The sequence below is a fragment of the Pseudopodoces humilis genome, chromosome 5 (genome assembly GCF_049639895.1).
Source record: "Pseudopodoces humilis isolate 2021_Gansu_Grassland_sample_001 chromosome 5, ASM4963989v1, whole genome shotgun sequence".
Lineage (NCBI taxonomy): Eukaryota > Metazoa > Chordata > Aves > Passeriformes > Paridae > Pseudopodoces > Pseudopodoces humilis.
In genome coordinates, this window is record NC_142204.1 from 6,303,368 (window position 1) to 6,328,805 (window position 25,438).

The 25,438-nt window shown below is 38.2% G+C and overlaps 1 protein-coding gene across 1 annotated transcript; it reads right to left on the reverse strand.

Annotated features, from left to right (window-relative positions):
• Nucleotides 1-912: 912 nt before the first annotated feature.
• Nucleotides 913-24,137, reverse strand: ETNK1 (ethanolamine kinase 1). The gene is made up of 8 exons (XM_005526987.3): nt 23,864-24,137; nt 15,325-15,584; nt 14,468-14,608; nt 13,632-13,774; nt 7,202-7,285; nt 5,371-5,531; nt 3,352-3,425; nt 913-2,273 (listed from the first exon to the last, which is right to left on the reverse strand). Exons 1-8 carry the CDS (start codon nt 24,017-24,019, stop codon nt 2,201-2,203), a joined length of 1,092 nt encoding a protein of 363 aa, XP_005527044.1. The 5' UTR covers nt 24,020-24,137; the 3' UTR covers nt 913-2,200.
• Between the last annotated feature and the right edge of the window lie 1,301 nt (nt 24,138-25,438).

Below are 25,438 nucleotides of genomic sequence, written 5' to 3' on the forward strand. Positions count from 1 at the left end.
AACTTCACAGCCTTCTTTCAAAATATTTCATAAATACAAAGCAACACTATCAGAAATAAAGCCACTGCTTGGAAGAAAATAGTAACAGAGTTCAAAAACCTTTAGCAATCTTAGTTCCAAGGACATCTTGCTGAACTTAAAGGAAATACAAGACAGCATTCATCAAATGTCAATCAAGTCCATAGGGAGAAAGTACAGAAGATTAAGGTCTTCAGTGCCTTCATGAGCTCTAGCAACATCCTTGATAACTGCTACAAAGTAAATTATAAATGTCTATTTTACCTATTTGTTTCAAATCAAAGAGAGTTTGTCCAGTATTGTAGCCTCCAGATAATGAAAATGGTTACCTCATTTCAAGTTAGAAAAAAATTCCCAGTTCTCCCATTTCTATAAAGATTTTTAAGGTTTTGACTGAATAAAAAAAAAATGGAAACATTCAGAGATTAATACAAACAAGAGGAAAAACAAACCCTAAACTGTGCTTTTGTAAAACAACAGAATACCATTGGAAATGGTCTTTATTGGTGAAGATTTTTCATTCACATGAATTTTCTTTGTCCTGAATCACTCCAAGCTTTTGAAAAGCACATATGTATGTACGTGTATATGTACTATACACACATACCCACACTGCCATGTGCCATAAAGCAATTTTGAATAAATATCTTTGCTGGAGTCTGTACAACAGACTCCCCACCTAAGTTTGTGTTTGCATGTGTTCATGCACATGCACAGACTTTGTACATGTGGGCACTTATGTGACCAAAGTGCAAAGTTTTTCAGAGTATCATGAGAGTCAAGTCCATGCCTGCCTAGCCCCAAACTGCAATTGCTGGGCTTGAGTTTTCTGCTATGGGTTCCTTCCCACCTCCTGTCCCCCAATCCCACCCTCCCTTTCAGAGTTAAAGCCTCTTTTCCACACAAACTTATGAATTGTTCCATTAGGTAAACATTTTCTTTTCAGTTAATATTTTGTAATCCAGACCATTCTTGGTATAATACCCTTAAGAAATAAAATGTGTGTGATGATCAAAGCCTCACTGCTCAAGTCATACACTTTTCCTTACTGTCCTTCAAACTGGAGGCTTTGGAAAACAATTTGCTGACAGGAAAAAAAAAAAAAAAGGACCACCAGACATACCAGAATCTGCACAACTACAGGACCAGGCATTTAAGACTTAAGAGTCCAAGGTTAGAAGATGACAAAGCAGAAAGTTGTCATCCATACAGGAACTGTAAACCTGTGTCTTGCTCCCCAGTGCAACAGGATCTCTGCTCTCCTATCTCCAGTCCAACAGTCCATTCTGCCACTGGAGCACAACAGATACAGACACCAGAATAGTGTTCAAATCTAGAATCAAGTTTCAAAAAGGAAGAGAGGTTTGGAATAGTGGTCTTTTGATTTTAAGAGTGCACTTAATAAACAAGCAGCTTTCCAATGGAAGTTAAAGATGGAAGGTTGTCCATCTAACACCAGTGATTGGTACAATATCCTCAGAGAATCTTGTGGTCACAGAGCTTGAACATTTCTACAGCTCAATAAGCAAAAAAAAAAAAAAAAAAGAACAAAATGTTATTTATAACTTCAACAAGATGCTTGATTCTTGTGCAAAAGAAAAGTACCACCATATGGAAAGCTACCTTTAAAAAAAAAAAAGGGAGGGAGGAAATAAAGATCATCCTAACCCTTCTCCCTAGCTATACCACACTAGAGATCTTACAAGTCTATTGTCACTCCTTTTGCTCGTAGGCCTCTAAAAGAAGAATTCTCTGACATGTCTTCTTTAGCATAAGCTAAGCAACTTCAATAAAATAAGTTGTTAAATGAATCCTTTGGAACAACTTCACTGTCTGCACCCAACTTTAACAAAAACTGATGAAAGCAGCAACAGAATCATGTTAAATGTATAATAAATAATTCACATACAACATATGTTAAATTACAAAGAAGGATTAAATTGCCATTTCTACAACTTTTTATAGATTTAGCAAGTTTCTAATCTGTTTTATATCAACAGCAGTACGTATGTTCTTCATAATAAATTTAACATTGAAGGACTGTCTAGAGGCATTATTTATAAAGCAAGAACCACCAAGTGAGCATTACAGCACTTCAACAAATGTTTAGCTTTTTTCCAGTATCTGTTCTCAGAAAAGATTCAGGGGTTGTCTATCCACTTGGTAAGAGTCCTCCTCTTCATTACTCAGGAAGAGTTAACGACATGACCTCCAGTTTCATTTTGAAATACTGGTTAAACCGAACAATTGCATACCTGGTCAAAGGGAGAGAGACATTCCAGGTTAGGAACAGCTAACTCTTCACATGACAACAGCCATGCTAAAGTAGGACTAGTCAAAATTCCACTGACCCCAGCACCCTGTTCCCAAAATTGACTCTTAGCAGCTGCTAAGGGAAGAAATTAAGAACAGAGCAATGATATTACAGTATTTCTTCTCCACCATCCCCCAATCCCAGTTTGCAAAAAAGATGCTGCTCCAGGATTATCAAAGGTAGTGGTTTAGTGTTTAGTTGTTCTTTATGGACTACAGTGCCACAGAAATTTGATCTTGATAATAAAAACAAATGTGCCAAAGCTGACAAGTTTTTGGGGTTTATCTCTGGTGTTTTCACTCCATCTTGTGGTGACTGCCAGGTACTGCGGCCTGAGATAATTAGGAATCCACATCGGTCTTATTCACAAAAATGACATAATTAAGCTCAGTAAACTGGATTAGTCAGTGCAAAAAATTCTGAACTGGGACCTTTTGCCAGGTAAAATGATGAACTTTATCACCTCGCTCAATCTTCTCCAGTGGAAAAATTAATTCCTCTGCTTCTTGCCATGAAAGACCAAAGACACAGGTATATACACCCAAAACTTACCCAGAACTTAACATTCATTGGTGGTACAAAGACTCTTTAAAACAAGAATAGCAACTTCCAGGATCAACACTCCATGCAATAAGTAATCCAGCTCTTTTGTACTATATCTTTGATTCTTACTGTTGGAAACACAGGTCTTGCATCTGACAGCACACCTCACCTTGGCTTTTACACCTTTGTCACCCCAGCAAGAAACACTTAATACCCAAAAACATTATGTTCTTTGCCTTGTAAACCATGCATTTTAACCCAGGGACACAATTTAGAGAACTTTCAGCAACAAAAACACAGACAGCTTTTACTGCCTTGTTTTTCCTTAAAAATGTAGAGTTTTATTGTATGATCACAGAGGTCAGGTGTGTTGCTCAGATCTCAGTTTCTGATAGCTGGGGTGCTGGACTAAATGGCCCCACAAACCCCTTTCCACCCTCTAGTATTCCATGATTGTACACAGCAAGAAGACTTACCCTAGAAAATCAAAATCAATGGTGGAATATTTGGCTTGAATTAAAGCCCACAATCCCCAAAAGAAGTGTGAAGCCTGCAAGAAAAAAATTCAGCAGCAAAAAATTAACCTTATCTTAAACCTAACACATAAACCTATTCTCACAGACACAAAACTTTAGCTCTAAGAGAACACCCAAAACCCAGTCTTCTTGTACTTACTTGATCTCTCTTTACCAAAGAGATTTATAAGCAGTATTATAGAATAAATTACAAGCAGATGAAAAAATCCATTGGAGTCTAACTCCCCATCTATCATTTTCAAGAGAAACAATATTGCATTTATAAACTTTGTCACTTATTAAGTAGATTGTTGCATGACTATGTACACCATGCTAAAAAAATGCACAGAAATGTAACTACCACCTCTAGTGCTGCTAATTAAATTTGCATTACTCCATATATATTGAACTCAAGTGCAAACAGGAAATTCCTTCTGAATTTTTGATTTTACCCTTAGACCTCTATAATTACACTCACTTTCACTCCTGAGCTGGACAAAGAGATATGTAATGCTTTAGGAAAACCTCTAATTCATCAGCATTTACACAAATTTCTCATCTGTTCCAGACTTATTTCCATTAGGAGTCCAGAGAAGTAGTCTGGAGGCCTCTGTTCACTTTCAGATTGAAAGTATGAATTATATTAATGATAGGACTGTTAATATATTTCAAATTGAACATATAATGGACATAAGCTTGACACTGTCTTTGTGGAAGACATTTCTGGACACCCAGGTTATGAATGACAGACTTTGAACTTCAGCAAATGATTGCTCATATTAATCAATTAAATGGCTTCCTGAAGCTTGCATGTAACACTTGACCAGGAATTTAGTAGACATCCATGGACATACCTGAAAACACCTCAAAACAGCAACTAATCTGTGTCCATGTGATTCTTGTGCCTCTAGTTCAGATAACTGCCAGAGAGTTGCAGTTCATCATTTTACATCAACGTCCATTAACTTCACGTTGTTTTCCCTTAACAGAGGTTCCCATATGAACTGACACAAGAGTCCCACGGTGTTTGTGCACCATGGGGAGTGTATGGGCAAGTCCTGACCTGCTCCCTAAACACAACTCTATCTTCTCAAACATTACTATGACCATTGTTTAAAACTGATAAAACAGTGCTTTATATTTTCAAACAGACCAGCAGCCTGCCTAAATGAATGGGACAGCTGATTTTAACAGTAACAACTAACATTTTAAAAGCATAGCAGCACACAGGCTGTTGTTTTTAAAGCTTGTTTAGTAATCATCTTCCTGTTAACTATACTTCCTCACTGCAAATAGTAGCTTTTGTCAGAAAACTGAGGGTATTACAGTAACAGAGGCGTGCTTGAATTAGTAGGAAAGAGGACTAAAAAGGCCAAAGTGGCTACCTTATTCCTCCTACAAATAGCTGGGAATGTTATTCTTCAGAAGAAAAAAAATACAAGCACTTGAGCTGTAATATTTCCTGTCACATTATCTGTGCAAAACAAGATCAGAAAGAGACTCTAGAGTCACCTATTTATCTGCTACAGAAAAAAAAAAAAAAGTCAAAATATTCTAGTTTAACAAAATGCTATAGTCTTATTTTTAAAAAGGGCTTTAAAGTTTATAAATCTTCATGAAGCACTATCTTGTTCTTCTGTCTTCTTACCATTACAAGCAGAAGTTCAGCTAAGACCCACCATAAGCTGTGGCCAAATTAAACTTGCCAGAGCAATAAAGAGCCAACAGAAATCCTCACTCAAAGCTCATCTCCTTGTTTTCTGGATGTGCAGTGCCTCTTTCACTAGGAATATTCTACAGGCAATATTTAATATGCAACAGGGAAGCAAGTTTCCATGGAACATCCAAGTTTTATTTCTTATGGAAGTTTTCTTTACATGCCACATCAAAATCAAGAAAATAGCAACTACATTTGTTCAAAGAGTTGAACAGGTTTCTCTGCATCATTTAAAATATTTTAATCAGGTGTTTGTTACTCACCAGTGCAAACTGATTGACTTGGACATACAGAACTTCAACTTCTTTTTCACTGACTTCTGTGCCAAATCCTTTATATTCTTTGTAGGCCTCAAGGTAAGATCTCAGCCATTGCTCCTGTAATTTTCTGTTGGGATAAAGGCTGTAGTCTACCTCATTTACTCCTAGGAAAAAGAAAAGAATACTGTTAGAACCTTAAGTTGCACAAAAAGACCATTAGAAACCCTTTAGTACTACCATTAGTAGTCCATTACTGTACCCCTTCCCAACCCAATACACAGATTGATATGGACAAATAACTACATTGTTACTTTGACCTGACCTTATAAATTACATGTTGCCAAGAATTTCCCACATTACAAATCAGTGTGTTCCACATTACAAATTTATGTTTTCAGCCAGATAGAACCTGCCTGTATGTTGGGATTTAACACCTTGGGCTTTGAGAAAAAGCTTTAAAAAAAAGTATTTGCTTTATGAAACAAAAAACCTCACAAATAGATCAAATATTACATATTTTGTAGGAAAAAAGCCTTGTATGCCACAATATCCCAAACCAAATCCAGATGTATATCCAGTTATCACTAAGTTTTTTTAAGAAAAATTTAAGATGAGTCTGCCTCTCTCCTGCATAGGGCATTGGCAGAATTAGGAGCCCATAATCAATTTTTATCCTATTTTTCTTCCTATATTGGAGGTGCTTAGTCACAGGCTAGAGGAAGTCTCCTAGGACCCCCAAACCCAGATCACAGTTCACTTCCATTATCACTCCCAGTGAATTTGGGAATTCTCATTAATTCTTATATTATGAACATTGCAATCTCCTAGCACCTAAATGTGTTTGTGTGTTAGATCCACATAAATTTAGATTTAAAAAATAGTTCTCATTTTTACTGGATAGACAGAGAATAAAAGTGAAGCACAACTGTTCTTCATAAGCGAAAAAATGCATTTCTGCATGTATTCCTCTTACTGATGCAGATTTCAGAAGTATAAGATGAAAAATCAAGGTTTCAAATACAATTTTGTAAAATAATTTAGCTTGCTTTCCAAATGTTTAAATTACCAATTATAGAACTCAAATTACCAAATACACACCTGATATATATATTTTTAAGTTATCTAAACCTAACATTGTTTGTGAAGCAACTGGTAGATTAAGGCTCTTCATTTCACCACAGTGTGCTTTCCATCTGCTCTAATCATTATGTAGTTTTTCCCTGCTGGCCCATGCTCTGAAATATTACAGCATACACTTGAGGTTATTTCTCCCTTATGGAGTAAGTGAAATGGGCATTCACTGTAAAAAAATTGAACTGGTTAATAAATTCTTATAAAAACACCTTATACCTAAAATCCCACATTTTTCTTATGACATAGTCTTGGCCTTTACTTCTCATTTCAGGATAGGCCAAGTACTTCGTGCACACATTCAAAACCACCAAAAACCACACAATCCTGCCATTTGGCACTGTGGAATCACACAGAATACTGTCACTACCTACACCTCTAGTGTGATACCCACAGTATTTCACTACAGTGGGCTGTCTCTGCTTCTGTGACACTTCACAGAAGGACAGGGTGAAAGCTGTGTGTTCTGAACTTGTCTAATTCTATCAGAATTTAGGACATGATGTTTCCATTTCTGGGTTAGAAGACCTGCAAAGGAAGGGCATAACTGGCCTGTAAAATATCAACACATTCTGGTACCATGAGCTGACAGCTGTAAGTATGTAACTAGACATACAAACAAAAAAGGAGAATGCACAAGAATGAGTTTATTGGAGTTTCTAGTAAAACCAGACAACTTTTACCTCAGAAACCCAAATCTTACCTGCAAATTCATTGAAGTGATTTCCAATGTCATAAGCCAGGTAGTTGTACCCAGAGTACTCATAGTCTATGAACTGCACATCACCTGTGATGAGACAACAGCAGCAACTTTAGAGTCCAGATCAAATCAAGTCACAGCCCTAATACTTTGGTGTCCTTTGAAGATTTCTGGGGAAAACACCACAAACCCACCCTGTACCCAGCTGTGTGCACTCAGACATTTCAGGGGAAGGCTGTGACTTCTAGGATATGCCATATTTAAAGGTAAATATTAATTCAGGAAATCTCTTAGAGTTCCTAATTCTCTCTGCTTCAAGTCCGAGTAGGAGAATATCAATTTTAATTTCTACCACATGAGGGCCTCCCTTACTCTCAAAATGAGAAGTACAGTAGCATATTCTTGATTTAAACCTTATGTAGAAATAGCAGATCAATTTCTCCCCGATTTAAAAACTAGCAGTCCTGCTTATTCTCACACAAATGTGCAGCCACAGTGGACTAACACATTGCAACATGCTGATACTTCCTGTAAGTATCTTACAAAGGAAGATTATTCTTAATTGTTGCTTTTTTAAGCTGGGTTCAACTAGTCTCAAGAAACCACCAGACAATCATAGTGCCCACAAAGCCATCAAACTATGTAGCATTGTGTCAACAAGGGCTGATAAAGCAGCAAAACACAGCCCAAAATGTTTCCAAATTACATTTACCTGCAGTGAAGCTGGGGAAAATGCATTGAAGCTGCTCAAGAATGTCTACAAGCACATAAAAGAGTCAAAATCTAAACTAGATATATTAGGTAAAATCAAAGCTCTTGTATTTTAAGGGAAACCAGCAAAATTACTAAAAAATCAGAAAATGAAGCAATGGGTTAACATATGGTTTTCACCATTGCACCGTTCTCCCTCACAGAATGACTGGGTTGGAAGAGACCTCCAAGATCATCGATACCAACCCAGCCCTAACATCTCACCTACTCCATGGCACCAAGTGCCACACTCAGTCTTTTTTTAAACACATCCAGGGATGGTTTATATCCTACTCTCTTTTTTTATTACTATCTGCATTATTTAATTAACAAAAAACATTCATTCTATTATAATGAGAAAAATCTTTTAATTTGACTCAAAACTCTTAAGCTAAAAAGAAAATCAAGAACAATATTAAAATTAAGTATATTATGTATGTATTTCCTAGACTAAGCATTTTAAGTGCCTACTGCACTGCCTCCTTAAGATTTAGGGATATTGCACATCTCAAATAAAATAGTTTCACCAATGTCCTGACCAAGTTTGCACAGAAGAAGCTTTTTAGAATTGTTCTTTTCTATGCAATTCATCTTTGACATTCTTGAACTACTAACACAATTATGTTTTCCAGATGGACAAATCTTTGTCCAAGCACTTAAAACAGAAATTAAACTCTACAACACAAATATAATTCACATAGTCACAAATCCTCCACGTCTGAGTTCACCCTTACTTTCACTGAAAGAGAGGCTTGTTTATCAAGGTTATGATGTTAAATCTTCTAACAAACCAACAGCCCTGCAAAGTGGCAAGCTCCTTCCAGGAAATTCTGTTGGCAGTGGAAAAATTGAAGTTCCCTAGAGCTTTGAAGCAGCAAATCTTACAGCAGCTGCAGGCAAGATATTATTGTCACAATTGAACTTCTGCTGCTGTGTGACTGGCAGATTCACAGGCTAGCTCTTCCCCCTGGTTCTCCTGCGCTGCTTTTCAAAACAGACACCTCTAAAGTCACAAGCCAGCTAAAATCCCAAGCCTGTCCAACATTCTGCTAAACAACTGACCTCCTGAACCCCTTCTGCCCCCCAGAACAGGTAATATTGCTTGTACTAAGAGAAGTTTTTCTTTCTTCCTCACATAAAATCCAAACACACCAAGTCTGCTCGTAAAATATGTACATAAATACTTTAAATTTTTCATGTGCAGATTTCATCTAGAACATCCCTATGTGCCACCACGAATTTTTAATTACAGCTAACATTTAAAAAACTTACTTCCAGATATAAAGAATATTACATACAAGCCAAAATTGAAGCTAACAAAAAGATGCTGGGGCTGTTACTAGGAGCTGTCCTCACAAAGCAGGAACAAGGGCATACCCAGCCCTTGGCTAGCAGATGGAGAAAACTTGGCAAACTCCCATTTGATAAGACAAAAGTTCAAGCAAAAAAAGCTTTGCATTTATGCTGATCCATTTCAGACTCATACTACTGTGAAACTCAACCTATAAAGTTAATTTTTGCACAAAGGCTCAAAATAAAGATGCACAGTTCTTCCTGTGGAACAGAAAGAAAGCAATAACTTTGAAGTTTTCTGCTTCAAAAATGTGCAACGTATCTGTACTTAAATGTACACATACACACATCTACCCTGCTTTAGAAAAAGCAAAAGTTTGTAGTTATTGTTTGAATAATCATTGTACTAGAAGTTACTTTTAAGACTTACTGAAGTTCATATGAGAAAGCCACTTCTAAAAGCTATGGCTTACATTACTGGTTTAGCAGGAAACTGTTGATTCAAGGTTTCTAAAAGCTATCCACAAATTGTACAATCTATCTATATCCCTGAGAGCAGGCAGCCCAACAAGAGATACTGGTCTAAGTGCATTTGTGCTTTATTGAAATGAAAAAATTTAAAAACAAGCTCTGCCATCTCTCTGGAGAAGCTACTGCTATTGACAGGAATAGACACATCAAGAATGGGGAATATTTCAAGTTGAAACATTTCTTTTTACCGGGCATTTCATAGGACAGACAATATGCAACATACCCCACAAAACCCCACAGATACAGAATGGAATTCATTGTGTCCAATACCCCAGAAATCCACTTTTAAATAGATCAAGTGGTAATCAACAAAGCATCTACGAGATCTCCTCAGGGTTCTGACAGGTAGGAGGGTGAAGACACCTCTCTATCTAGCTGCTTTTTCTTTTTAATGGTTTAAATAGGGAAAACACTTCCCCTGTCCAAGTCTTGGCTGTAGTTACCACACCTGAATTACGTATCCTGAGTTCTGTCCCATCCTGCGCATCAGGTGAGCCACTGAGCCCCTAGAAAACAGCTTCAAAGACAGGGATCTGTGCTAGGAAGATACTTGAAAATTCACAAACAGGTCACCCACCCAAAGGATAATTTTAGCTGTAAATACACAAAAGAGCTCTGCAAAACAAAACAGGCTTTCAGATCAAAACCACAAGCCTTAAAAATACCTCAGTCTTCAGAAGCACTGAGCACCCACAGACTCCTACCAAAGATCACAGAAAACAATGAGCAGTCAGAGGGAGTAAACAGAACCAAACTATCCATCTACCTACACACAACTCCCTGCCAACTGATTTTCATATATGCAAAAAGAGCACACATAGAAGTAGAAAAAAAATTCTGATACTTGATCATGTTGAATAGCAAGTATTTGAATACTCTTAAAATACCAGCTATTTTTTGAAATTCCCAGGTCACACTAAAACACAAAACAAAACAAAAAGAACACCAAACCAACAAACCCAAACAAATTCAGGAGCATCAGAACACAAGGTTTATAAATAAGCGGTACCAAGCTTCAAGCATATTTTGAGTATTATTGATGCCAAAGCTGCAATAAAAAGCAATATGAAGCGCTGAACTATATCCTTCAAAGGGTAGATGACAGCAATAATTATAAGTTATGTAAAGTAACACTTGCAGATTTTCATATCCTGAGTGACTGAGAATGGACATTAACAAAACAGCAAGAGGCAGAGCTCTCTCAGCCACAGCAGGAACAAATTCAAATCAGATGAGTGAAACTCCATTAAATGAAGTTAACACTCAACACACTCTTCCAGGCTCATAAATAAGGACTGGAGACTGATTTTTCTTAAAAGCAGTATGTGGCATGACTGTGATTTTTCTTTCAAGTCTGAAAACTTCATGTGAATTTAATGCAGAGGACAAGTCTAAGGCAAAGCTCAGGAACAAGCCATAATTATTCATACTGTATTGGACACAAGTCCTAATACATCCTGAGAGTCTGTAGCTCAAACACACAGCCACACATACCCCCTGACTAGTAAATGTGCAAATTAAGCATTCAGAAACAAAATTATAAATACAGTATCACTAAAACAAATAAATTAGGTTGTCTTTGTACCAGCTTCTGAAAAGCCAGACAATACTACCAGTTTTGCACAAATTTCACTGAGGAATAAAGAAAAAATAAGGTAGTTAATCTAGAGAATCAATTCTCTCTTGTTTTCACTTTAGGGCCACCAAGGTCTTTTGGATACACAGAAGCTTTTCTAGATGGAAGAGTGAATTCAGTCAAGAGTATTGCATTCACCAAAGCTGTTAACTACCTTCAGACAATTTGATGCCATTCCTAGTGATGCTCATCTTTAAAAATATTATAGTTTGTGCTCTTACAAAATTATTTTTTTATACCAAGGAAAGCTTTTGCTCTGCTAAACACAGTTCCAGTTATACATGCTTCTTTACAGTTAAAGCTGAGCATCCTATTTATGCTCTGTAAAAAGTGTGCTATAAAAAACAGCTTTCAAATGACAATCATCCCTTCTACAGATGGCATGGAGGTTTGGTTACTATGAAAATGATCCCTGCTGTATCCAGATTGCACAAATTTTACAACACAGTACATGTACAGTACTCAAACACAAGTTTAATAATATGTTTACTTCATATTTCCAAGTGTTTCCCCCAGCTGTTTACAGCTTGCTTGAAGCCTAAGTACTTTACACACCTCCCTCCTCCCCACCCAGTCTCCACTCACACACTTGTAGGATTGCTCACAAGTGATGCACTACTGGCATTGCTTTTTCCTCCACTCTGTTTACAAAAAGAAAAGCACACAGCATTTGTTTTTCAATTAGGAGCTTCAAGCCTATTGACCATAACAGTGAAGCTTTTAAAGGAATTCCTCAGATTTTTTTTCTTTTTGTTGCATTGTTCTACTTTGAAAAGTGACTACAAAAATTACTTTTACCTCAGTGGGTCTGCTCTGGAATGCTAAAACTCAAGGTAATTTCAGCACTAATAAAAACACATGGTAATGAAATTTATTTTTGATACTACAGAATCACAACTCCAAGTATATAAGACTACAAGTCCAGCCTTATGTATACTTTTCATGCTTTCTCCCCTTCCTCTTTTTAAGCAGAACTACAGTCCATCATGGAAAATAAGTAAAACCACTCAAGCTCAGTGGTTTTCACAGAATTTAAAATTTATGTTAACAGCATTGTTAGGGTGCATATACACATATAAGCATATATAACTAAAAGTACCAGCAATTCTCAATACTACTTCGAAGCAGTATTACTCAGAGGGAAACTTGCATACAAATCACCAAAAGAGATTATTTCCTCAGTTCACATGGTGATGCAGAAATGATGCAGAATTCACATATAATGCAGAAATGTGTTAGCACATACAGCCAATTTTCATATTAGAACCAGCACCAACTTGGTTTTGTTTTTCTTTTTCTTTAGTAGTTAAGTCACATAACTTACATACCAACAATCTTTCTCAACTGACACAAAAATATGCAGTAGAAGGAATGAGTCATCCTTATTTCAAAATAAAACCTTGTAATCCGATTAGTCACACTTAGCTGAGCTCAGGTATTTGAAACAGAAAATTGTGTATTTTTACTGCACAATGGCCATTTTAGTGTCAAAAGTTTGCCTTGTTTGTTTTAATACCTGATTGATTCACTCAGTAACCAAACCCTGAACCACTAAAATCAATAAGCTGTGGGTTCATATGGAAGCTTTAACAGATCTTAATAACACGAACTACGAGTTAAATATATGGTAATAGAAACAAAAAACTGATTAATTTTTACCAAGATGTGTGCTGCCTAAAACTGTTTAAACAAAGCATGCACTAACAAAAGAAATCTTTTAAGATGTCTGTGTGGCCCATGCAGAAAACAAATTGAGCTACTGAATGTAGAAGTTAATATCATTAAGATACTTCACTATGAAAGGCTATTCCCCACAATTACAAACCAGAACAAAACATTACAGGAGACAATTTTCATGTTATTTTCTACACTTGCATGATTTTCTTTTCTTCCTAAAAGCTTTATAAACCAGAATAGAATTTACATTCAGTTACATACTTTGAAGCCTAGGCATACAGGCAAGCTGGGGATTAACAAATTCATGAGTTCATTAAAGAAAAAGCAAGGAACACTGATTTTCTTCCTCTATACTGTAGCATTCAGATGAGAATTAGCTAATTAAGCAACTTAGTATTTGCACAGGTATCACTACCATTAGAAGTTTAAAGGGTCTTAAAAGCTCAAACTGAGTTCACCTCCACAAGTGAGTAGGACAACTCCACTGATGCAGCACATGCAATTACAGCACAGATAAAGCCACTCACTGCTTAGTTCAACACCTACCTCTTTTCTTGTTGTAAATAATATTCTTACATAACAGGTCATTGTGACAGAGCACCACTGGCGATCCTAAATTTGACAGTCTTTCCTTCATCCAGGCCATCTCCTCCTGAAGAACTTGAGGACTTGGAATGTCACTTAAGAATCTTTTCAGGTACAAGGAAACAGAGTTAACATCTAGTACTCTGTGTTCCATATCAAGCATTTGTAATGAAGTATTTTTCTCTACATTCTTCCTAAAAATAGCTCAACAGACCCTCTCCCAAATCAGGGCATTCTTTCCCAAGGCACAACAGCAGTCAAGTTATGACATTTTTCTCTGTCCTCCCTGGAAAACAACTTTCTGAAGATTATCTGTGCTGTAAACACAACAGTAGTCCAAAAATCAGGAGCAGAACGTGAATACACTCCCACACATTTTAAAGGTGCAAAGATTAAAAGAATTATCGCATGAATTTCATTCACTTTTTGTTCACATTACTTCCTCCAAGATTACACAACACTATTACGTACTATATGTATCTATAACTGAGCAAATTAACACTAATTTTTAGTCTAGCCACAGTATGCACTTAAATAGCCATTTTTCCCTCTACATTTTCAGTTATCATGTTTTCTCAGTTTTCTGAAGAATTTGATGTAAAAGAAAAACAACTTTGCTAGAGCATTCTTTAATTACAATGCAACAAGAGGGGCATCCACGATTTCAAAGTCACATGAAGAGTATTTTTAAGCTGGAATTTGCTTCCTGAGCCATACAAAGTCTGATGATATTGTACAAACACCAACTCCAGCAGAAGGAATGTGAAGTCTGGAAAAGAACATGATGAAATACCCACCTTTTATTTACTTCCTCATCTGCAAATTCTGTGGGTATGAGAGAGAAATATTTCCCCATTTTCAGCCACAAATTAGATTTAGGGATCCATCCATTGTGTGCATGAATAGTATGGATTTTAGCAAGCTGTCTAGCAATGAGCCTAAAAAAATAAAATTAAATTCATGTTATATTTAACTGAAAAATTCTAAAAAACACAGTTCAGAAATTCAAAAAGGGTTTAAACAAGAGAAGCACAGCCACAGGGTAGCACATTTCAAGACTCAAAAGTTCAATAGGATCATTACCTGTGGGAAGGGAAGGGGGAAGGATTGAAGCTCAGTTACAGCACACAAACTTCACCTGCATTCACAGTCTACTCTTGCTTGTTTTTTGAAGTACTGATTTAAATTAACTGCTATTTTTAGGCAAATACATTTCAGCACACACATGAAAAACTAAAATCTTAAGACAGCAGAGAACAGAAAGTGCTGATAACAGTTTAAAAAATCATTTCTCAATGGAGAAATGGTATCTATTCACAAAAGGAGTATCTTGGAAACAGCTGGAAGTACTTTAACCAAGTCCAGCCCCCTATAACTCCACCATATTTGATGACCTCTGTATGTGATGTGCAAGTGCTAAATACAATAAATAGAAATGAACACACTTTTAATGAGCACAGTCTTCTGTGGAAGCACCAAGGATCATTTGTGCAGCACTGAAATACTGTAACTAAGTGTGAACATCAGCTAAGTGCAGGCTTATAGAAATAGATATTTTCTGCTCAACTTCAATTCAAAGCCCTTCAGGCCAGGCAGAGCTTGATAAACACACAATGAAATGATGAGATTTAAAAGGAAATTTTTAAAAGCTTACCTGAAAATATCTGGATTGCACACATGCTCTGGATCCAGGGCTTCTCCCTGCATGAACTCATAGCACAGGCCATTGTTAAAGGTACAGTAGAGCTGAGGTGCACAGCCATGGGCCTGCAACACGCGGAAACTCTTCACCTCCTCATCCCGATCCACCAGGAGCTCGGTCTTGTTCCCATAGATCCGAACTAGAACAACATCATCTGTTATGTCACCTACGTAGCAGCCAATTAATTTATTGGTGATACCATCAGTGAACAGCTGAAAAGCAAAAATAAGGCAATAAGCAACTCAACTCTACATCTTCCAAAAGTAGGAAGAGAATGCCAAGTTATCCTTTAGTTCCCAAAACATAAATGTTTACTAGATTGAGCATGAAGAAACCTTTAAGACAGAGGAATATCACAGAGAAAATACTTGAATATGAATGTGAGGTATTTTTCATATTTACATTCACATCTCTTCTTCCGCTCTTTGCCCTCAAAACCCTAATTCTTAATTCAAAAATAATAAACCCTCCCACAAAACATCCTCACAGTAAAACTAGCAAGCAGACAAAAGTAGCCTTAAGTAGGATACCATAAACATTTTTTAATTCTTAACAGCAATGAGGTCAGAAAACCAGCTGAAAAAGAAACCTATTTATCAGGATCAGAATACTAAGTGTTCAATGGCAACAGTGTGATTTCCTTATTTACTCATGTCCAGTCATGCACCCTCTGAGGTATGACTTCTGCCTGAACCCCTAAGTCAAGCCTAGAACAAAAGTACTGACAAATACAGTGATCTGTTCTGTGTCAGACATTATTCTGAGCCATAATATTTAATTTAAATAATAATTTAAAATATTTAATTTAAATAATAATTTTAAAAAGTGTTTTTGCTAAAAACACACACCAACAACAGGAAACATATCTACAGGAATCATAATTCTTTAGAACCTTGGACAGTTTGGGTGGAGTTTTATGGGTTTTGGGGTGGGAGGGTTTTTTTTAGTTTTGTTTTTTTGTTTTATAGACCAGTAAAACACAATTCAGAAAGTTTGACTATTACTCCCCCTTCCCCTTCAAGATAAAGCCTTCATTTTGAAAAGTAATATCACTCAAACACAAGTGACAGATTATTTCCAAACCTCAGGGGTTTAGAAAAATTGAGTATTAGGAGCAATTTTTTTTAATTACTAAAGAAAAAATAATTCTTAAGTCGGGTCAAGTCTCCCTGTTTAGGAAAAGATGAGACTTTTACAGTAGATGTGTTTTAGCTCATATGCCTTGCTTTCTCCACCTAATTTGATGTGGCCAACAGTTTCATCAACAAATGCAGAAAAGAAGTGGGAAAGTTCCAGTTGTCATCACAAATTAGAAGAAATAGCTCAAGCTCCTGAGGAAAGGTGCAGAAGATACAAAGGTATTCTATTTTCTTGAACAGTTACAAACACTCAGTCTTGAAGCAGGTATAGCAAATTATATCACTTTCATCTAAACAGGGTAACCATAAATTCAAACAAAGCTGCTTATAAGGCCTCTTTGACTGACTCAAAATTAAGACTTTACCATTTATGGGCACATATTATTAGCTATTACTTGAATAACTCAAGACGAATAATGAAGAATCTTGAACAGTCTTCATAGTAACTATAACAATGTTAAGCACTGCAACTAAGAAAACAGCTCCATAGATACTGGGCTTGAGCAGTGTTTCATGTATTTGAACAGGCAGTACTTAAATGCATTTCAAAATGCTTATAAATCACAAATTACACCCTGATACTATAAATGTATCCATTCATAGCCTTCCCAGTCATAAGTGTAAGTCATAAGTCACAAACACTTAAAGATAGAAAATCAACATACAAGTACTGATTCTTATACCTTTTAACATAATCCCAGAAATAATTTGTTAAAATGCATGAAGAGCATTTTGCAGAAGTGATTCATGTTGAGCTGTTCAAATTAAAAAGCATCTTGTCTACTATACTTAGATAAAAACTTCCAAAATGTAGTTTAAAGGAAAAAAATATGTACTATGAAAAAGACACAGCTCTGAGGTCATCAGAAATAGTGATGCTAAAAAAAAAATAACAGTTAATAATGCTGATGCAAAGAAACAGTAAGAAATTGAGTTGTTATGCTGTTGAAGAGAAACTGCTGGGCACATTACACCTTCTGTCATAGGTCTAATATCCCCTTAAAACCAGTTTCATTAGCACTAATAAAAAGAAATCTGGAACAAGGAAATTGGACTCCCTCAACTGTTAATTTAGGAACTCTACTTATTAGTATCTATTTGTAGCATGCTGCTACAAATAATTATTTACACACAGGAGCATTTTAGCTCCTGCTTCTTAAAAAGGCAGAAGGGTTCACTTACTTTTCTAATAACATTATTCAAAGTAGACAATTTCCATATTCCATCAAAAGAAAACATTTAGTGTTTACTGCCAACAGTAAAACAACATAATAGTCACTTCATTCTTTTATTCAGAATGCCTTTATTCTAGCATTTAAAGAATCAGCTTAGAAGGCCTTGCACAAAACATAACCTGAAATGAAGCAGAGCAAAACATCCCACTGTTCCAAGAGTTCAAAAGAATGAGAAGAATGAGAACAAAATTGCAATCACACGTAACAAGAACGAACAGACATAAAAACGTCATGGGGCAAAGTAGAAAGTACTTATGACTCAGAAGGGCTGATTTTTCCCTTCTAGACTGAGTTATTACATCCATAGGCAGAGAATGCAGGAAACAATAGTGCCATAAAAACAGAACAGTGATGTGATGTTGCAGCATAAACAAGCAGGAATTCCCTGGATTCTGCTGCTAAACCCAGACTGACTTTAAGATCTCCAGAATGGAACAGACGTCAATAACATGCTTCTTTAGTGCACAAAACTTCAACTTTATATTGTAAATCTAAGTTGATCTTCTCTTCTGGAAGTCTAGCCTACATAGACATATCCACAGGTGCACAGATCAAGAACTTAATTTCTTGAAACAAGGTTAGTTGTTTCTCTCTCTGTAGCTATTGCAGCTCTCTTTCTGTAGCTATTCATAAAAGAAGGACAAAGTACAACTACTGGAAAATGCCTTGGGTAAATTCTCACATGATCAGCAGGGCTCACAAGAAACCTCATTCAAAGGTCTCCAGGCTCTGGAGCCATATCCTCTAGTTCTTTACACTCAGCAGGTGAAAGTCACTGTCTGCATGATTCAGGTACTCAGATGACCAGGAGCAGGATCATTTGATATTAAAAACACCAAGACAAGCAGGAAGCAAGTTTGCAGCACTATTCTCTGCTAAGTTTGGCCACAGGCTGAGCTAGCAGTTTCTGCTGAGCTCTTGGGGGGCTCTGCATGACAGCAGCATGGAGAAAGCAATGTTTTCTCCAACATAGATTGAGCTAGTATAACTTTCACATGGATTTTTTTTTTGGGCTCCCAAACCATAAACACTTCAGCTTCATGGTGTGTGTGGGTTTTGTTTTGAACATTTTTGGGTTGAGGGCTGGTTTTGATTGAAATGTGACAATATGTGAAATTTTTTGGTGTTTTTGTTTTGTTGGGTTTTTGTTTGGTCTTTAGTGATTTTTTGTTTGTTTGGGGTTTTTTTTAATGCCAAGGGGGAAAAAAAAAAGTTACTTATTTTTCACCTTGTTTCTGAAGAACAGTCTTCTACCTGAAAAGAGTTAACATCAGGTAGCTAGTTAACACTTTGAAAGTGATTAATTGGCTTTACAAATTTTGTGATACTGATTAAAACAGCTACAGACATAGTAATAATAGGAAAGGAGCATAAAACTTCATTCTGAATCAAATAATTAATTTGCTGTTCCTCCCCCTGGAAGATTTTGACAGGAAATGCCTGCAGGCTGGGGAGGGAGGAGCAGAGGGACAGGAACTAAACTGTCTTGGATTATTCCTTTCCAATGTTACAAGCCTATAGCATAAGTTATATGCCTTTACATGAATTCATTCAAGGTGTACCTAAACAAATACTGATTCTCTGTAAATTCGAACCCCAGTCATGAAAAAACACACCTCTACCATGCACAGCTGAATTACATCAGGCACATATGGCATATCAGTCATATAAAATGCCACTACAGTTTCTGCCCCACACAGACACCACAAAACCCTCTAGAAACAGCAGACTGAGTTCTTCAAACTTCATCAGAAGCTTAAAGAGACTGGAGAAACCAACCCAGCCTCCAAGGACATCCAATACTGCTGGCATTTCCCACTTACTGTGACATTGCATCCAAGGCACACCTCAAATTACAGTGTTTCCACAGAACATCAGTAATTCAGCCCATGCTGCAATTCTAACTTTTCTTATTCTTTTCCTCACTCATCACTTCTTCATTTGGAGCACTTCTCTGTGGATTCAGTCCTTCCTCTTTATGTGGCAACTGCTTTCTCAACTGCTGAAGTGGGTGATGTGCCAAAACCAGCAGAGCAATAAACATCTCACTTGAAAAATGTAACAGCACTGAGATACAAAAAGTTAGTTTGCTTTGTTTCCCAGAAACTAACATTTTCAATTATTTCAATGCTTTTAAACCCACACTCAGTCTGTTTAAATAAACTAAAAAATATTCCAACAAGTTCAGAACTCTGAACCAAATTAAAGTTTGTTATAAAAAGAATAACAATATCAACACAAGCAAATAAATTAGAGCAGCGGCCAGAAAATACTGCCTGAAGAAAAGCTACTGAGTGCAAATCGGGATGAAAAATGAAAGGACAAAAGCTAATCTGGTAAACATAAAATTAAATAGGTGGTCATTTCACTGGTGAAAGTACAATTTTTTATAAGCCTGAGTCCATCCTGTTCACATTCCATAGCTGCAGGAACAAATCTTTGCAAATTATGAAGTGTTGCAGTAGTAAAATCCTGCAAAGTGTTGATAAGTGTGAAGATATGTAAATCTCAGGGAAAAATCCCAGAAAACCACCACAGTACCAGAAAACAAGCAAGGCCAAATTATTTCAGAGAATTAAAAAAGCCTATTAATCCAACTTATCTGGAGATGATAGTTGCTTGCAATATTTACAGGGGGGGTTATGGGGTGTCTTTACAAAAAATTTAATCCCCTTTGTAAAACCCATTCTTTCCACCTCTCCAGGTTTCATTTGGGACAGGAGCACTCTTAGCCAGCCTAACATTTTCATTATTTTAGATCTTTGAGTGATTCTTCAGCCAATTTTTTCCCATATATATCATTCTGGTCTACCCAAATAATGGTATAAATTAACACTATTAGTATTAAGCCTTTTCACCAATAAAAACAGGCAGTCTTTATTCTCAACATTAAATATTACTTCTGAATGGCAAGAAGTACTAATGGCTTTTCCTGCACTATATCACACTGCAGAGAAGAAATTGTGTATTATCCTACTGAATCCTTCTTTGCCACCAGACTTACAAGAGCTAGACAGTCACAGGATAAAAGAATCCTGAATCAGCACTACTCAAGTGCTGAACTAATTTTCCCATACTGTAAGCAAACATTGATCTTCCTTGAATATCCACAAAAAGAGAAAAAATAAGATGGGCAACAAAATCCAATCTGTGAGTGTATTTTTACATTAGGAAAGGTAATACAACCTCCTTAAAAGAGTAAAGAGTTAAAACTATTAAATATTTATATTTAATTAATAATTGTGCAGAATATAAGAACTGGAATGCCCACCATCAAAATTCAGGCAGCTTACAAAACTCAGAAGCCCTGTTTTGAGTTAGGAGAGCACTTTTTAAATGAAATTTTAAAAACCTGTTTCTCCTGTTCACAACAGCCATTTTCTCAATTTAGCAAGCGGTGAGTTTTTCAGCAGAAGTTTGGAAGACCTCTAGAGACTCCTTCCAACCAGAACTACCCAACATTGCTGTTAAGTGACTACTGCAAAAAGCAGAGAAAGTAAACATCAAAAGTTTAGAAGTCAGAAAATCAAGCACCCAATTCTATACAGTTCCTAGGACATTTTCAGTTGACAACTGCACAATGTACATGAAGATGAGCATTTAGACAGAAAAATTCTGTTTCTCCCTAGCAATGTAGAATAACTTCAACATTTGTACTGCCCTGTAGGGACAAAATTCACATACAACTTGATATAAAGGAGATGTATTACAGTATAGCTGCTTCCATTTCAGAAAGTCATGGGCAATGCTTCTGATGTTATAGCCCTTCTGATAAATAACATAATAAAAGAATAACTTAAGCACTGAAGATTTTAATAATTTTCATCTTCCGTCCTACATTTGTGTTTTATGCTATGGTGTAAAAAAAATTAAATGTTAAAATATATTCCTGATTTTAGGTACTTATAAATCTTAGGAAAAGTGAGGATTAAGCATTAACATATACTAACTAACTACAGTTTCAAAATTGTTCAGCTGACTAAACAAATTAACACACAACAGTGAATTTTTACAAGAGAAGTTAATTAACTTTCAAATCAAACTCTGGACTCTTCAGCTTCTTACTAATTGTTCTGACCCAAGAATTACTAAGAGCAAAGGTAGCAAATGGAAGAGTTCACCAGAGGAAGCAGTAGTTCATCAAACCTATCACTGTTCTTTGTCTGCTTTGCTGTTTCAGATTAGTCAGTAATATTTTCCACACAATACAAGAGGAGTCCCATCCTCATCTCCCTCCTAAACAGAAGGTCTAAAGGAGGACTCCAAGGCATCCTCCTGTTCACTCCTTCATCCTCACAAAAAGAGCTACCTTTCATTTCAGCACCTTTCTCTATCTGATGCATGTACAACATCAATCTGTAATTGGTTGTACTGCCATCACTGCTGCTGGAATCTGTTTCAAACCACAGGCATTCCTGCTTGTTACACACTCACAGCAGCTTAAACACGAGCTAAAGAGTTAAAAATAAAAGGCCATTAGGGGCCTTTTGAATAGAATGTTCTTCCACTTTTCAAAAGGAAAATACCAAGCTGAAAAGTTGTGTTCTTAAAATAAATAGGTTAAAACTAAACTCAAGACATTTTTAGACAGAAACCTCTAACCACAGACAGTAATCTCCACTTCTGTGTGACCAGTCAAGAGTCCCTGTTCCACACCAATGGTACTGGTGTTTTTTATTCTGTTAATTGTTTGTGAGTGGCAGAAGGAAGCAATTTTTTTTTCTTGAACCTACTACAACTTTACCCAAAGGATAAAGTCTTCCTTCCTTAACAGGATAATGTTTTGGTTTCACTTTTCAACAATCCTGAATGAAAGAAAGAAAAATATTCTGCTGAGAACTGCATTGATCAAAGAACCAAAAAATTAAAACCATGTATAACTTTAATGTAACTCTGCAAGGAGCAGGCAGTTGGATTATGCCTATGGATCCCTTCCAACTCAAGATATTCTATGAACTTTAATAGCCTCATTTAGCATTACATTTTGTAAAGCTGTTTTCATTGCACCTCAAGATGTTGGGATTGTGCATAAATTATGGCCGCTGCCTCAAACAGGTTATTTAGAAAAAGCTCATTAGCTTTATTTGCATGCTAACTGGACTGGCACGTGTCAAGTTTCATTTTTCTTTCAAGACATCAGAAAATTTCGGTCAAATTATGAGCCATTACCTCAATGTGCTCAGCTTTCCTACACGAATTAGTTCAGCAGCCCTCTGAAGAGGAACTTAATTGAAATAAGACACCGCCATGTAATAACAACTGCTGAATAACGCAGCTGAGCGTCTAATAAAATCCTCAACTAACCACAGGCTGAAGCGCTATTTTAGCCACGCAAGTTGGCTGAAGAGTTTTTAAGTGCAGGGGGCCATGTTAAGTATATTCTAGAAGCACGAAAGCAGCCAATCCTCCGGCAGATGACTCGTCATGAGTACGAATGACTGCTCACCTAGAGAACACCGGAGAGCAGCGGTACTTCTGCCAGGAGCGGCGAGCAAGGGGCGCTCCGACACCGCCAGCCTAAACCCCAGCCCGCCTGCGAATACCAGACACGTATTTATTATATCTTTTTATTACGGGAAGCACCCGACAAGGGCTCCGCCGCCCGTGGGAGCGCTCCAGTCCCGCGGCGGCGGTGTGTCCTCCTCCGGTGGCCTGTCCCCCGCTTCACCAACACTCCCCACCCAGCAGAGACAGAGGGGACCCTCGCCTTCCTCCCCTCGCCCCCGGCTTCAGAGCTCTCCCTGCCGCTATAGCGAGCAGCCGAGCTCCAGCGGGGAGGGTACGGGAGGAGGAGGCCGAAAGCAGGCGGTGGGGAGGAGGAGGAGCGCCGGGAAGGAAGGAGGGAAGGCGGGAGCCGGGGATGCTGCCACGCCGCCCCGCCCCGCCGCCGGGCCGCCTGGCAAATGGGGCTCCGCGCAGGGGGCTGCGGCGGAGAGCGGGGGATGGAGGGAGCGGGGGATGGAAGGAGGGAGGGAGGGAGGGGGAGGAAACAAGGCGGCAGCTCCCCCGCACAATGGCCGCCCGCCCTCCCCCCTTCCTTGCCTTGCTTTTCCCCTCGCTCCCCGCGCCCCGGCTGCCGCATCCCCCGCGCCAAGCGGGGCGCGGACCCCGCCGTACCTGCAGCGTCACCTCCTCGGGTCTCCAGTGCGGGCGCAGCCGGCGCAGGAGCTGCAGGGCGCCCTGGCGATACCCGAGCCCCTCCCGCTCGCTGACGGTGATGTCCAATTTGGGCACCTCCGGCGAGCCAGGCGGGACGTGGATGTAGTTGGACATGACAGCAGGCAGGACGCGGCGCGGCACGGGGAGACGAGAGCAGGCGGCTCCCACCAGTGTTTCCTTCGCGGCGGAGCCGGGAACTGACGGGGAAATTTCCACTTCGGCTGCCGATAAAGCGGCTCCACCTCCCCCGGCTGCAACGCGGAGCAGCCTGGGAGAGCGGGCGGAGCCGGGCCCGGCCCAGCCCGGCCCTGCCCTGCCCTGCCCAGCCCAGCCCGGCCCTGTCCCCCGGCTCCCCGCCAGCTCTCCTCACCTGCCCGTCCCCTCCAGCATCCGCCTTTCCCCGTTCGGTGCCCCGCTGTCCCCCTCGGCATCCTCCTGCTCCCCTCGGCCGTGGCCAGGGAGGGGATTTACCAAATGTGTAAAAAGGGGAAGGTGCGGGAGAGCGGCCGTAAAGGAGTGCGGGCCTGGCAGCTGCCACTCTCTGCCGGGCGATCCTCATCGCGCTTGGAGTTATCTGCTGCGGCTGATTTTTTTATCTTTAATTTGAGTCCCGGCTTTCGGAACCCCTCACCGCGTTGCCCTTTTGTTTTCCGTGTCTCTGCAGGGCGCGCACCTGCTCAGCCCCTTGACCCGCTCCTTCTACAGAGCAGTGACATTCTTTCATTTTTTCCCCCTCACTTATTTTGTGATGGAAATCTTGTTGCCTTGAAGTTATTTTCCGTGGGGAAAAAAAAAAAAAAAAAAAAAGAGCTCAGATTACACCACAGTTCATACCAACCAGGAGAAAATAATACCATTTTTTTTACAAATGCCTTTCACATTCTCTGATCTTCCCACATAGGAAACACTGAACAGGAAGTTCTTTAAAAACAACTGAATTGAGTTAGACGAAGACAAGAACTATGTAAACAGAGTAAATGTCGGGCTCTCCCCTGAAGAGCTGTTACTCTAAAACATCCCCAGGTCAGGGGATCTTGAATCTTAGCATTCTTTTCCATCTAAACTTACATTCAGGTGAGGTATTTAAAATCTTCAGAGCCAGAAATTTGTCCATGAGAACTCAATAAATAAGTTTTCCTTCAGCTGCACTTTAAATTAAAATTTAATGACCAAGGGTTAATGTTACTAGTGTAGCTATGTTATTCTATATTAACAGGATTTTTCTATCAAGCATTAAAGGGAGTGTATGAATCAAATTTCAAATGCCATAAAATTTCACTCATTTTTTCCATTAGCCCACTTCAATTTTTCTTCCTTGAAAGTACAGATATTTTGAAATTTAAATGCTTTGAAAAATAGATTTCTTTTAACATATTTACCTTATACACTGTTTAGCCCTATAAGTCAATATTACCATAGAGGCATGATACCACTCTACCAGATCAAGCATGTGACTCATAGTGGCCTCTGCTTCTGCTAAGGCAGTTTGGTAGATGATAAACTAAGATTTATTTATAGATTAAGGCCAAAGTG